The following is a 16,304-nucleotide window of genomic DNA, read 5'->3' on the forward strand; positions in this document are numbered from 1 at the left end:
TGACATCTGTAAATAATGATATTTATTTAGTTTGAAAAACAAAATCTCAGCTCTTGCATTCCAGTTAAAAAAACAAAATCATGTAAACAAATTCATTTGGAAAGGTGAAGGAATGTTTCATGCCGATTATGTAACATTAAATTAGCCTTAGATCAAACATATCAGTGGACTGGACACTGATGGATGTATTTATTGCTATAGGGATTAAGACATCATTTTGCAAACTTGAGAATACGCAGCTAAAAATCATCCACTTTTACTCACACACACAGTCACATGGTCCCTGATCCACAATACTTCCAGCCCAAGCCTGAGGAGAGAGTACACTGTTAATGTACTCGAGAAAAAGGGCGATGTGAAGCGTGAAAATCGTTACATAAATTCAATATGTAAAATACAAGGTCACTCCACGCAGACCTTCCACTGATCCAGCCTAACACAGAAATTTAAGGGAATCCACAGTGTTAGGAAATTAAAAAAGTATACATTTATGGTGCTGTTAAAAGGATTTCCATTCTCAATCATCTCTATTTTTGCATAATTGTCACATTGGATCATTTCAGATCTTATATAAGATTACATATAATACAAGACAGACAACCTAAGTAAACATACAGCTTTAAAATTTAAAAAGGTGTTAAGTGTAACAAGCAATTACATTTTCACATGATGGATCTAGGTGCCCTTTTTCCTTCAAAGAATAATTATTCTTGATTTAAGCTCGATTTCTGATTCCTCATGTTCTTGTGTGACAGTAAGAAACCACTAAGTGTATTAAGTCTGCAAAAACAAGAGAACTCAAAAGAAGGCAAATACATCTACAGCACTGTGTTGATTTAAGCATTTTGGGTCGTTCAAACCTTACTGAGATACAGAATTTATAGTTTTTCATACTTATCAACAATTAGACAATATAGAAAAAAATATATCTTGCTGCAAATCTAAGCATATAAACAATATCTCCCAGTATTAACACTTGTAAAACAGGCACAAAAGTGTCACCCTGGATGGGAATGTTAGAAAACCATTAAAGACAAGACTCTCCCTTTTGACAAAGCAACAGAATACATGATAACCAGCAGAAAAGTCTATTTATATCTATATATTCCTTAGTCTATCTAAAGAGGCTAATATGGATGGATTATTGCTGCATTATTAGATCCTCCCCAATGAATTAAAAGAAGAAAAACCCCGAAAACTAAAGCAATATAAGAAAACAAATGAAATCCCTCTATGACTTTATACAGCTTCAGTAGTATTACATTGCAAATTTGCCCACAAGTAGGTGGAGATTGCATATCCAGCACAGTAGTACACAATAAGGCCTCGATAATTGCTGGCAAACAAAGAGAAATATTGAGATAAACATATACATTGGTCTTAATTATACCGCTCTATACCTTACAATCCTCATTATGTGCAAATGTCAATCTTACAATTTTAGGGATAGTCAGTGACTCAAAGCATTTGGGAATGTTGTATCTGCTGCTTGTAGGAGTAGTTAGATCAGCGAGTAGAGCCAGTAGTCCCATCTCACGTTGAGTGTATTTGCTTTTTTAATTTATCTATCTCCAGCTGAAAAAGAGGGAGGAGGAAATGCGTTAATACAGACTTCGTAAAGAAACCCAAACAACCAAAGGTACATCTACAAACATAAATCTCAATCATTGTTTACCTGTAAACATTTAACTGATTCTGATCACACACTGCATAAAAAACCACTTGTGTGTATTAATTTCATTTCCAATGACATAGAATGCCTTTATTTGTCATATATACATACATATACACCGTACATCCACGGATCGGACATGGTTTGTCCAGCACATCCCACAGATGCTCGATTATATTAAGATCTTGGAAATTAGGAGGTCAAGTCAACACCTCAAACTTGTTGTTGTGCTCCTCAAACCATTCCTGAACCATTTTTGCTCTGTGGCAGGACGCATTATCCTGCTGAATGAGGCCACAGCCATCAGGGAATACTGTTTCCATGAAAGGGTGTACATGGTCTGCAATAATGCTTAGGTAGGTGGTACGTGTCAAAGTAACATCCACATGGATGGCAGGACTCAAGCTTTCCCAGCAGAACATTGCCCAAAGCATCACACTGCCTCCACCGGCTTGCCTTTTTCCCATAGTGCATCCTGGTGTCATGTGTTCCCCAGGTAAGCGACGCACACGCACCCGCCCATCCACGTGATGTAAAAGAAAATGTGATTCATCAGACCAGGCCACCTTCTTCCATTACTCCGTGGTCCAGTTCCGATGCTCACATACCATTGTGGGCGCTTTTGGCGGTGGACAGGGGTCAGCATGGGCACCCTGACTGGTCTGTGGCTATTCAGCCCCATACGCAACAAACTGTGATTCTGACACCTTTCTATCAGAGCACCAGCATTAACTTCTTCAGCAATTTGGATTGGACCACACGGGCCAGCCTTCGCTCCACACATGCATCAGTGAGCCTTAGCTGTCCATGACCCTGTCGCCGGTTTACCACTGCTCCTTCCTTGGACCACTTTTGATAGATACTGACCACTGCAGACTGGAAACACCCCACAAGAGCTGCAGTTTTGGAGATGCTCTGACCCAGTTGTGTAGCCATTACAATTTGGTGTTGTCAAACTCGCACAAATCCTTACGCTTGTCCATTTGTCCTGCTTCTAACACATCAACTTTGAGGATAAAATGTTCACTGCTCCCTAATATATCCCACCTACTAACAGGTACCGTGATGAAGAGATAATCAGTATTATTCACTTCACCTGTCAGTGGTCAGTGTTTTACCTGTCAGTGGCTTTTAATGTTCAAGGTAGATTGGAAGTTATATGTTAATTTCAGTGTTTGGGACCACTTATTTTTAAACTGTTTCTGTGCTGTAAAGCATTATTTTACTGCAAATTTTACTTAAAATAGAGAAAAAAATTAAAGGTAATTTGAGAGCTGATTTACCTGAAGTGCCACTCGTTTCATCTGCTCTTCTTCAAGCTCACTTCTCAAGTCTGCGATTTCTCTCCTGCAAGTATAAAAACTTTATTACCACTCTAAATTTACTGTGATTTTTTATAAAAATAATACTAAACTTTTACTAGCAATTCATTATTTGGAAACAACAGCAATATACACCGATCAGCCATAACATTAAAACCACCTCCTTGTTTCTACACTGACTGTGCATTTTATCAGCTCCACTTACCATATAGAAGCACTTTATAGTTCTACAATGACTGACTGTAGTCCATCTGTTTCTCTGCATGCTTTGATGACCCACTTTCATGCTCATCTTCAATGGTCAGGACTCTCCCAGAACCACTACAGAGCAGGTATTATTTAGGTGGTGGATCATTCTCAGCACTGCAGTGACACTGACATGGTGGTGGTGGTGGTGTGTTAGTGTGTGTTGTGCTGGTATAAGTGGATAAGACACAGCAATGCTGATGGAGTTTTTAAACACCTCACTGTCACTGCTGGACTAAGAACAGTCCACCAACTAAAAATATATCCAGTCAACAGCGCCCCATGGGCAGCGTCCTGTGACCACTGATGAAGGTCTAGAAGATGACCAACTCAAACAGCAGCAATAGACGAGCGATCGTCTCAGACTTTACATCTACAAGGTGGACTAACTAGGTAGGAGTGTCTAATAGAGTGGACAGTGAGTGGACACGGTATTTAAAAACTCCAGCAGCGCTGCTGTGTCTGATCCACTCACACCAGCACAACACACACTAACACACCACCACCATGTCATTGTCACTGCAGTGCTGAGAATGATCCACCGCCCAAATAATACCTGCTCTGTGGTGGTCCTGTGAGAGACATGACCATTAATGATCAGCATGAAAGGGGGCCAACAAAGCATACAGAAAAATACATGGACTACAGTCAGTAATTGTAGAACTACAAAGTGCTTCTATATGGTAAGTGGAGCTGATAAAATGGAGAGTAAGTGTATAAACAAGGAGGTGATTTTAATGTTATGGCTGATCAGTGTATGTTTTGGCACTAAGGATACCAAGTGATTCTGTGTTTCAGGTTTTATTTTGTCCCATTCTTCATACAAACACGTCAGTATGAGTTTTGTGTCCACACTTTATTTATTGGGGACAGGGCCCAGTCCAGTACCCATACCCTCTTCTTCTGCAGCCATGCCTTAGTAATGTGTGCAGCATGTGGTTTTGCATTGTCTTGTTAAAAAATGCATGGATGTCCTATTTTTCATACTGTTCCAACTTTTTTTTAGATTTGGGGTTGTAATATGTGGATTAATCTCAGGCTGAATAACAGCTAACGATTATATTAAAGACAAAAAAAAACGCAAAACAGAATGTGAAACTTTCAGCTGTCCTCAGGGATGAAACTAAAAGAGGTTAAAAAAGGCTTTTCTTACGTTTGCTGTGTCCTCAGCAATTCTACAGAGAGCAACAGCTCCTTTATCTGAACCCTCAGTTCCTCCAGCTCTCCGGCTTTTTCCTCCTCTACCTCAGCTTTCACTTTGGGTTCGGGAGTGGGTGTTTTATGCACAATGGATGATGATGGTGTTAAGTAGGGTGTCTGTACAAAATAGAGACAGTATTAGTATCACTTAGTATTCGCAAGCTCAATTAAGTGCATGATAATGTCAAACAAGCGTACTGATATAAGAAAATAACAGCCAAGGCATAAGTGCAGATAAGTGCAAAGTCTTTCTATTTTTCCAAATCTAGGACACTTTACATAAAATCATTTTTGTGGTAGCAGCTGTAGTATTTAGTGCATGCAACTTTTCAGTCCTATTTTTATCAACTGCTTTTTCCTGGTGGGAGTCGCAGAGGGTTTAATTCCACTGGGAAACAAGAGCTAGAAGGCAGAAACACCCTGGGCAGACGTCAATCCAATTATGTCTGCGTAGACGCCGGCTTGCGTGCATGTGAATGTTGATATGGCTGACTTATGCTACCATCCAAACCATCTTCTAATGCTTTCAAAATGTCAGACAGACAAAACCCTTAAAAACCTCTCCAAACCAGATGTGCAGCATTGGTACTTTAAATCTGCTGTTTTACATTTACATTTTTGACATTTAACGGACGCTTTTATCCAGTATAGTGACAGTACACAGTCTAAGCAATTGAGGGGTAAGGGTCTTGCTCTAGGGCCCAACAGTGAAAGCCTGACAGTGGTGGGGCTTGTACCAGTTACCTTTTGATTACTAGTCCAGTACTTTAACCACTTGGCTACAACTGCATTTTGCCTGTTTGCCTGAGTTGACGTTTGAGACAGATATAGGTGGAAACAAACAACATGCCATCACGTTGAACAGCATTCCAAATGACTTGACTAGAATTGTTGTTACTTGATGAAACACTATTTAGTATAAAGTATTTGGTTTGTGACAAGTCTGGGTGGCACAGCAGTAAAACACAGAAGTCCACCACTGCTGAGATCTCAAGCTCTTCAGTTTGAAACGCAGCCCTACTATCGACCAACTAGGCGCCTAAACAGATGTGCATGGCAATGTCTGAGGGAGTACAAGCAAAAGGGATTTTTCATCGCTGCCGCACTTCTGGCCTCTGCTGGATGATCAATGGCACCTGCACAAAGACCATGAATAATGGACAGCAGTGCATGAATCTTCGTACACAATACTGATTCCCAGCTCTGTGCAGGTTAAAAAGAAGCGGTTGGCTTCTACACACGTGTTGGAGAGGGCGGTATTAAGTATAGCCCTCCTCGGAAGTAGTGGAGGAGATAGAACTGGGTAATTGGATACAATTAGATATATAAATGCATAAATAAATATATTATTAAATAATAATTAAATAATAATATAATAATATAATATATAAGAATAATATATAATAATAATTAAATAATTATATAAGTATAAGTATTAATATAAAGACTTTATTTTCTTATACTGTCATGTCTTGTACTGTCGGATCTTCTCTTTTTTTAATCAAGCAGCCTGTAATAAATTAAATAAATAACATGTAATTCATCATACCTTCCGGATCTCGGAGGACTTTGGTCTTGGAGCATCCTCCTCATCTGATTTTGATGTTTTCTCACTGGATTCTTTGTTGGGCTGTAGAAAGAGCAAAACTCTTAGAAAGTATAGAAACCCAACACCTGACAGCTTGTCTGATCGGTATTCAGATCGTAAATGTAAGCCTTCCTAATGACTACATTTCTATTAATCTAAAATTTCTCTTATTTACCACTTATTTACCTTGAATTTCTAAAATGGGTAAATGTACTTCCTGAAGCCAGAGAATGTTTGGCTAGTGTCCAACATTACTACTGTGTATTACTACTACTACTACGTTTGGCAATACAGTGGTATCTTGTAACTCAACGGCCCCTAAACTTAAAATATTTAAAACTTGACACCCTTAAGGGAGAAATGTGTACCCTTAAACTTAACATTTCCCTTAAACTTGACGTGTTCAGCCTTAAAAAAATAATTTATTTAATTTCAAATTAACAATGAACAGCCGCTTTGTTCAGTGCTCGGCTTGAGCGGTGCGGTGAAACAATATCAGAGTGCAAATATGAGACAAATCTGCATTATAGCTGGAGGTTCAGTGAGAATCAGCTTTTCCGAGTTTAAAACGCTTAATGTAAAAAATAAAGCTTAACGTGGATTAATGTACTCAGAGAACGACACAAACACTAAACTTAATTATTACTGCTTATAGGTTCTCTCAACTTATAAAATCTCACTTGTTGTTTTAGTACAATAAGTCTATATAAAAACATTGAAATACAATTGAAACAGTTAAAAAATATTAAAATGCAATAAAACTGGCGCTTTAATTCTTTATTGTTTCCTTACGCTTCTTAATGTGGAGACGCTCTTGGAATACCGTATTCCGTTTAGTAAAAGTGCATTCACCGGAGGTGCACAAACAGTGAAAAAGTGGAAAAGTGCAAAAGCTATTTTGTTACTACTCATGTGAATACGCCTTTACTGCACAGAATACGGTATTAAGAAGCATAAGGAAACAATAAAGAAGTAAAGGTAAAGTGCAGGATTTATTGTATTTTTATTTGATTTTTACTGTTTTTTAATTATATTTCATTGTTTTTATATTATATTTGTGTTATTTTCAGTGTATACGTGTCCAAAGCAACCCCACTATTTTACATTTGCCTAAAACATATGCAGTTCCATTGGACCATGGGACACATTAACAGGTTTCCCATACATCCTTATGGGAAAAAATACCTTGAAACTCAACGTCTTTTAAACTTAATGCCAGTCCCAGAACCAATTAACGTTGAGTTTCAAGGTACCACTGTATATGCTCATCCAACTTCACCATAAACTGGTCACTAGTATAATTTTGCTTTGGATTTTACTTTCCTTTATGTGAATATCAATAAGTGTCATACTTATGATTTGATATGTTCAAAACATTTAGCATTAAGAATAGAATAGAACAATAAGAATAGAATACACAGCAACACACATACACACAGGCTGTATGTCAAACCAAATTAGCAGTGTATTATTTTACACAATATTTTGTCTCTCGTGCCCCTCGCTGACATGTATACAGCCAACAATTACTTCTTTTCCCCTGCCTAAGGTCTAAAGAGAGCTATGAACTGCCGTCAGAACGAAGCCTCTTGTTCGGACACTTCGATCAGCCAGCAGAGGCAGTAATTGCAGCAGTGATGAGCTGAACCAATTCCCTTCCCTACAGACACAGACAAACGTGCCAGAAGCCCAGCTGGCAGTGACCTATTTTATGTCCTTATGTATTTAAAACAGAGAACTGCAATTAGTTTTTTCTGTTTTAATTAGGAACATGTATGTAACAGAAAAGAAACTCAGTTCTTTTGAAGCTGATATAATGCTTTAAAATATAATGTTTTATAATGCTTATATATGCTTTTTTATATAATTTGAAACAGTTTAAGCTTTGCTATAAATAACACACAAAACTGGTTACACTAGTGTGAAAGACTAAACATTGAGTGCTGTTTAAATGCAAAAAAACTACGATTTTTACTTACAGAAGGGCCTCCAGCAAACTGGGCTGGCAGTCGTCTGCCAGGCATCTTTGGTCTGTTGACAGTTGGGTGTGACAACTTTTCCGTAGAACAGGAAACATCATCAAAACTTATGAGATCTAAAACAAACAAAAAAAACAACAAAGTAAAAACATGCTTAAAGAACATAATAAAACCAATAACAGCCAGCAAATTTTAAAAAGAGTAAAAGACGATAATTAAGTTTTACATGCTGGGTTCATACCACCTGACATGGAAACTAAAACCACTGTACTACCATATACAAGAGTATTGTATGAGCACAACCTGGGACTTATATTCATTTAAATGTTACTGGAAAAAAGTTGTAACCACACTCACCTTACTCAATCCCCCAAAAAATATGACTCTAAATAAACTTTTCAGCAGAGCTAGACTTTGCTTTAAATTGTCTACCCGTTGAATGATGCGGAAAATTAGAAGAGATGTAGTATTTTTGTTGTAGCAGGATATTTTGTTACTACTGCAAAGTCTATTCTATTACTATTCAGCCCCTACATAATATTGAAAAAATCTACTGAAGCCTACTGAAAACCTACTGAAGTGTGATCTTAATCTGGGTTACTTGACTAAACTATTGGGAACTCAATAACGACCCCTAATTTCCCTTCATTTCCTTAAAAATTAATTTCCTTAATTCCCTAGTGTTCAATGTGTGTTGCAATCATGATGAAAACATCTGTTACAAGAAAAAAGGTTATAAAAGCTGAGAGATGAGATTACGGCACCAAAAACCGAAAAGACAAAGGGTATTAAAAGATTTTTAAGACTTTAACATTGCTAGAGACACCACCAGGAGCTTAGCCCTGAAGTTTCAATTTTATGGTGCAGCAGCAAACGTACCTGGCCATAAAAGAAAGCCCAAAAGTTCATCCAGAGGCCTTGGTATCTTAAATATTACTATACATGTTTGGTGGGATTTTAAAAAGGCAGCTGCAATATGGGGTTAAATATTCCCATTCCCAACTGTATAATAATTAGATTAGGTCACTATAAGACTTTATTTCCAGTTAAATTGGATCATGATTATTTTGAAAGACAAATTGTCTAATGTTTATTGTTTATTATGTTTAATATAAGGATTACTGAATGACTGAAAGATTACAAATTCAATTTGTAATCAAGAAGATGAATCAAGTTTAAACTTTACACCGTTTAAACCACAAATTTGATTTCAGACGCTCTTTAGAAATTTATTTTAATTGCTTTTATTGGTCTCATAAATATTTTAGTATATAGTTGACGTAGTGTACTTCTGTTTTTGTTCTAATCAAAAGTAAAATTAAAAGCTTTTGGGCTGTTCACTATTAGGTACAATTAGGTTTAACACTGCATTAACATATATCCATATTTACAGAGCTGAAAACGTAATAAATTAATAAAATTAAAAGAATAACTTATTTTTATATGAATACCCTCCCAACATTTTTATACTATGGAGTGCATAAAAGGTACAAAAAATGAGTTCACAAATAAAGGTGTTTTACATGATAATACACAGGACACGAGTTTTCATCTGCCTCCACTCATGAATAACAAAATATTGTTAAGGAATACACGTTTGTTTATTTTTTTCATTCCGTTTTCATCAACCACTTTATCTTGGTCAAGGTCACAGTGGGTTGCCATTAGCCCACCACCACTGAGACTCAAACACGGATCTCAGTGGTATACATATATTTGGTATATACAGTGTATCACAAAAGTGAGTACACCCCTCACATTTCTGCAAATATTTCATTATATCTTTTCATGGGACAACACTATAGACATGAAACTTGGATATAACTTAGAGTAATCAGTGTACAGCTTGTATAGCAGTGTAGATTTACCGTCTTCTGAAAATAACTCAACACACAGCCATTAATGTCTAAATAGCTGGCAACATAAGTGAGTACACCCCACAGTGAACATGTCCAAATTGTGCCCAAATGTGTCGTTGTCCCTCCCTGGTGTCATGTGTCAAGGTCCCAGGTGTAAATGGAGAGCAGGGCTGTTAAATTTGGTGTTTTGGGTACAATTCTCTCATACTGGCCACTGGATATTCAACATGGCACCTCATGGCAAAGAACTCTCTGAGGATGTGAGAAATAGAATTGTTGCTCTCCACAAAGATGGCCTGGGCTATAAGAAGATTGCTAACACCCTGAAACTGAGCTACAGCATGGTGGCCAAGGTCATACAGCGGTTTTCCAGGACAGGTTCCACTCGGAACAGGCTTCGCCAGGGTCGACCAAAGAAGTTGAGTCCACGTGTTCGGCGTCATATCCAGAGGTTGGCTTTAAAAAATAGACACATGAGTGCTACCAGCATTGCTGCAGAGGTTGAAGACGTGGGAGGTCAGCCTGTCAGTGCTCAGACCATACACCGCACACTGCATCAACTCGGTCTGCATGGTCGTCATCCCAGAAGGAAGCTGACGCACAAGAAAGCCAGCAAACAGTTTGCTGAAGACAAGCAGTCCAAGAACATGGATTACTGGAATGCCCTGTGGTCTGACGAGACCAAGATAAACTTGTTTGGCTCAGATGGTGTCCAGCATGTGTGGCGGCGCCCTGGTGAGAAGTACCAAGACAACTGTATCTTGCCTACAGTCAAGCATGGTGGTGGTAGCATCATGGTCTTGGGCTGCATGAGTGTTGCTGGCACTGGGGAGCTGCAGTTCATTGAGGGAAACATGAATTCCAACATGTACTGTGACATTCTGAAACAGAGCATGATCCCCTCCCTTCGAAAACTGGGCCTCACGGCAGTTTTCGAACAGGATAACGACCCCAAACACACCTCCAAGATGACAACTGCCTTGCTGAGGAAGCTGAAGGTAAAGGTGATGGACTAAACCCAATTGAGCACCTGTGGCGCATCCTCAAGTGGAAGGTGGAGGAGTTCAAGGTGTCTAACATCCACCAGCTCCGTGATGTCATCATGGAGGAGTGGAAGAGGATTCCAGTAGCAACCTGTGCAGCTCTGGTGAATTCCATGCCCAGGAGGGTTAAGGCAGTGCTGGATAATAATGGTGGTCACACAAAATATTGACACTTTGGGCACAATTTGGACATGTTCACTGTGGGGTGTACTCACTTATGTTGCCAGCCATTTAGACATTAATGGCTGTGTGTTGAGTTATTTTCAGAAGACAGTAAATCTACACTGCTATACAAGTTGTACACTGACTACTCTAACTTATATCCAAGTTTCATGTCTATAGTGTTGTCCCATGAAAAGATATAATGAAATATTTGCAGAAATGTGAGGGGTGTACTCACTTTTGTGATACACTGTATGGTGTATATATACACAGATCAACCATACCATTAAAACCATCCCCTTGTTTTTACACTCACTGTCCATTTTATCAGCTGCACTTACCATATAGAGGCACTTTGTAGTTTTACAATTAATGACTGTAGTCCATCTGTTTCTTTACATACTTTGTTAGCCTGCTTTCACCCTGTTTTTCAATGGTCAGGACTCTCCCAGGACTACTACAGAGTAGGTATTATTTGGGTGGTGGGTCACTCTCAGCACTGCAGTGATATTGACATGGTAAATAAGACACAGCAGCACTGCTGGAGTTTTTAAAACACCTCACTGTCACTGCTGGGCTGATAATAGTCCACCAACCAAATACATCCAGCCAACAGCACCCTGTGGGCAGCGCCCTGTGACCACTGATGAAGATCTCAAAGATGACCAACTCAAACAGCAGCAATAGATGAGCGATCGTCTCTGATCCACTCATACCAGCACAACACACACTAACACACCACCACCATGTCAGTATCACTGCAGTGATGAGAATGATCCACCACCTAAATAATACCTACTCTGTAGTGGTCCTGTGGGGGTCCTGACCATTGAAGAACAGGGTGAAATGGGGCTAACAAAGCATGCAGAGAAACAGATGGACTACAGTCAGTAACTGTGACTACAACTACAAAGTGCTTCTATATGGTAAGTGGAGCTGATAAAAATGGACAGTAAATGTAAAAACAAAAAGGTGGTTTTAATGTTATGACTGATCGGTGTATATATTCAATAGTACATACATTTTATATTATTTATACTGTAAATACTGTATATTATTATACTGTATACATTATTCTGATTGTTGTTCTGTGTATTAGATGCATTGGCCAGAAAAGAATCATTCATTCATGCAAAAGGCATTCCAGGACAAAATCAAAAACCACAGTGCAGCAAGGGTGATGCAACATGACAGTGACCTTTCAGCATGACATGATTTTAGCAGCTTGTATGACGCTCAAGCTTTCAGCACCCTGCTAAATCAAATTTCGATCTTTTTCAAATTTTCCACATCATTCAGTCCCTGCTAAGTTCATGGCTCCTAGAAGTGACACACACACTATATGTCCTAAAGTGTAAGGGCACTTGTGCACAAAGTAAGCTTCAAAAAAACTTGGTTTGAGGAAGTGGTTATCCCGGGAGAGTCCAACCCTGAATGCATGGATGGACATCACATAGGGAATTTATCAAATGGAGAGGATAACAGCATTCTTAAATTTAAAATTTGGGGGAAAATGCGTTAATTATGTGACACCCCTCAGGCCTGATTTTATTTTCAAAGAGTAATGTATAGGTTATATATAAAAATTCACTCCCTGATTGTACATAGTTCATTTAGAAGTACTTTTTTTTATTATTGTTATTATTATTGTTTTCTTCCCGCCACGGATGGGAAGAGAGGGATAGAGAAAGGAAATATTGAAAAAATGTATAAAACTCAAAAAACAGTTTGTACTGAAAATATTGTGATGTTAAATGTCAATAAATAAAGAATAAAAAAAATAAAATAAAATAAAAATAAAAAAAACTTGGTTTGACGGGTTTGGTGTGGAGGAACTCCAATGACCTGCACAGTGCTCTACCTCAACCAGACTGAACAGCTTTGAGATTAATTGAAACACTCACTGCAAGCCAGGCCTTTTTGTCCATCAGAAAGTAAACTGGCCTAGACCAGTTACCTTCTGATCACTAGTCCAGTACCTTAACCATTAAGCCCACAATTGGCCTAGACCAGTTACCTTCTGATCACTAGTCCAGTACCTTAACCATTAAGCCCACAATTGGCCTAGACCAGTTACCTTCTGATCACTAGTCCAGTACCTTAACCATTAAGCCACAACTGACCTAGACCATCTACCCTCTGATCACTAGTCCAGTACCTTAACCATTAAGCCACAACTGACCTAGACCAGCTACCCTCTGATAATTAGTATAGTACCTTAACCACTTAGCCACCACTGGCCTAGACCAGTTACCTTCTGATCACTAGTTTGGTACCTTAACCACTAAGCAACCCCTGCCCAAGACCAGTTACCCTCTGATCACTAGTACGGTACCTTAACCACTAAGCAACCCCTACCCTAGACCAGTTACCTTCTGATCACTAGATCAGTACTTTAACCACTAAGCAACCCCTACACTAGACCAGTTACCTTCTCATCACTAGATCAGTACTTTAACCACTAACAACCCCCCCTACACTAGACCAGTTACCTTCTGATCACTAGATCAGTACTTTAACCACTAAGCAACCCCTACACTAGACCAGTTACCTTCTGATCACTAGATCAGTACTTTAACCACTAAGCAACCCCTACACTAGACCAGTTACCTTCTGATCACTAGATCAGTACTTTAACCACTAAGCAACCCCTACACTAAACCAGTAACCTTCTGATCACTAGATCAGTACTTTAACCGCTAAGCAACCCGACCCTAGACCAGTTACCTTCTGATCACTAGTCTAGTACCCTACGAAATAATCTACCCTTGCCCTAAACCAGTAACCTTCTGATAACTAGTCCAGTCCCTTACCAATTAATCTACCCTTGCTCTAGACCAGTAACCTTCTGATCACCAGTCCAGTACCTTTATTCTTAAGTTAATTCTGCCCTAGTCTCCAAACCTTTTGATCACTAGTGCAGTACCCTTACCACTAAGCAACCACTGCCCTAGACTAGTTACCTTCCGATCACTAGACCAGTACCTTAACCACTAAGCAACCCCTGCCCTGTACCAGTAATCTTTTGATAAGTAGTCCAGTACCTTACTGACTAGACCATTAACCTTTTGATAACTAGTCCAGTACCTTAATTTTTAAGCCAGCCCTGCCCTAAACCCCAAAGCCTCTGATCACTAGACCAGTAACCTTCTGATCACTAGATCAGTACTTTAACCACTAAGCAACCCTTGCCCTAGGCAAAAAAAAAAGGTAAATAGTAGGGCTGTTATTAATCGCATTAATTAACGCGTAAAAATTGTAATCGCGATAAAAAAAATTAATCAAGATAAAATTTTTTAATCTAACTATTTTTATTTGGCTGTTTGTGCCACATACATGTGTGTCTCTGTGGTAATTAACTGTATTTCAGATTAATTAGGATGTAAAGCGCATGAACTGTCCGATGATAAACTACAGGGGTTGGACAAAATAACTGAAACACCTGTCATTTTAGTGTGGGAGGTTTCATGGCTAAATTGGACCAGTCTGGTGGCCAATCTTCATTAATTGCACATTGCACCAGTAAGAGCAGAGTGTGAAGGTTCAATTAGCAGGGTAAGAGCACAGTTTTGCTCAAAATATTGCAATGCACACAACATTATGAGTGACATACCAGAGTTCAAAAGAGGACAAATTGTTGGTGCACGTCTTGCTGGCGCATCTGTGACCAAGACAGCAAGTCTTTGTGATCTTTGTATCAAGAGCCACGGTATCCAGGGTAATGTCAGCATACCACCAAGAAGGACAAACCACATCCAACAGGATTAACTGTGGACGCAAGAGGAAGCTGTCTGAAAGGGATGTTCGGGTGCTAACCCGGATTGTATCCAAAAAACATAAAACCACGGCTGCCCAAATCACGGCAGAATTAAATGTGCACCTCAACTCTCCTGTTTCCACCAGAACTGTCCGTCGGGAGCTCCACAGGGTCAATATACATGGCCGGGCTGCTATAGCCAAACCTTTGGTCACTCGTGCCAATGCCAAACGTCGGTTTCAATGGTGCAAGGAGCGCAAATCTTGGGCTGTGGACAATGTGAAACATGTATTGTTCTCTGATGAGTCCACCTTTACTGTTTTCCCCACATCCGGGAGAGTTACGGTGTGGAGAAGCCCCAAAGAAGCGTACCACCCAGACTGTTGCATGCCCAGAGTGAAGCATGGGGGTGGATCAGTGATGGTTTGGGCTGCCATATCATGGCATTCCCTTGGCCCAATACTTGTGCTAGATGGGCGCGTCACTGCTAAGGACTACCGAACCATTCTGGAGGACCATGTGCATCCAATAGCGGTGCCGTGTATCAGGATGACAATGCACCAATACACACAGCAAGACTGGTGAAAGATTGGTTTGATGAACATGAAAGTGAAGTTGAACATCTCCCATGGCCTGCACAGTCACCAGATCTAAATATTATTGAGCCACTTTGGGGTGTTTTGGAGAAGCGAGTCAGGAAACGTTTTCCTCCACCAGCATCACGTAGTGACCTGGCCACTATCCTGCAAGAAGAATGGCTTAAAATCCCTCTGACCACTGTGCAGGACTTGTATATGTCATTTCCAAGACTAATTGACGCTGTATTGGCCGCAAAAGGAAGCCCTACACCATACTAATAAATTATTGTGGTCTAAAACCAGGTGTTTCAGTTATTTTGTCCAACCCCTGTACTTTTAGCGGTTTTCACTTTTTTACGTGTTGATGAAAAGATGAATGAAATCACGCAAGCGTAACGAGTATTTCCATTGGCTGCTAGAGCTGTCCATCAAAACCGTGTAGCTCCGCGTCCTCCCCCTCCGGTAAAAAGTAAAACTCTGTGTGATGTTTCATCTCTACAGTTTATTTAGGTTATTCTATCACATGGTTATATACATAATTTATATTTGTGATGTTTGTAGTTTTCTAAAAACACATTCGTATCTGATATTCATATGGACTAAGCGTTTACATGGACTGTTTTAATTAACACTTTTTTTATATAGCTACAGTCAATTACTTATAGATAATGTTTGCTAACTTGACTGTTTCAGGTATTTATAGATGTTTAAATGGTAATGTAGAACAGTATTTCCCAGTATTCTTTCTGCACAAACACAGTATTAAAGGGTTTTCTTAATAGATCTATGAAATAATCATATCTGTGTTTTGATGCTTTGTTGATGCCTTATTGGTGCACCTGTTTTCAGTGTCAGGGTCATGAACAGGAAAAGATCCTCACTTTTGTCAGATAATGTG

General features: G+C 39.2%; 1 protein-coding gene across 1 annotated transcript in view; it reads right to left on the bottom strand.

Annotated features, from left to right (window-relative positions):
• The window catches only part of cd2ap (CD2-associated protein), a 124,168-nt gene continuing 107,864 nt past the window's right edge, over window positions 1-16,304 (bottom strand). The window contains exons 15-19 of the mRNA XM_063002044.1: window positions 8,008-8,123; window positions 5,990-6,070; window positions 4,394-4,557; window positions 2,956-3,019; window positions 1-1,575 (exon numbers count right to left, since the gene is read on the bottom strand). Of these exons, the coding sequence (XP_062858114.1) occupies window positions 1,534-1,575; window positions 2,956-3,019; window positions 4,394-4,557; window positions 5,990-6,070; window positions 8,008-8,123 (467 nt within the window). The 3' untranslated portion in view covers window positions 1-1,533. The remainder of the gene's footprint in view (window positions 1,576-2,955; window positions 3,020-4,393; window positions 4,558-5,989; window positions 6,071-8,007; window positions 8,124-16,304) is intronic.

The sequence above is a fragment of the Trichomycterus rosablanca genome, chromosome 9, assembly GCF_030014385.1.
Source record: "Trichomycterus rosablanca isolate fTriRos1 chromosome 9, fTriRos1.hap1, whole genome shotgun sequence".
NCBI lineage: Eukaryota > Metazoa > Chordata > Actinopteri > Siluriformes > Trichomycteridae > Trichomycterus > Trichomycterus rosablanca.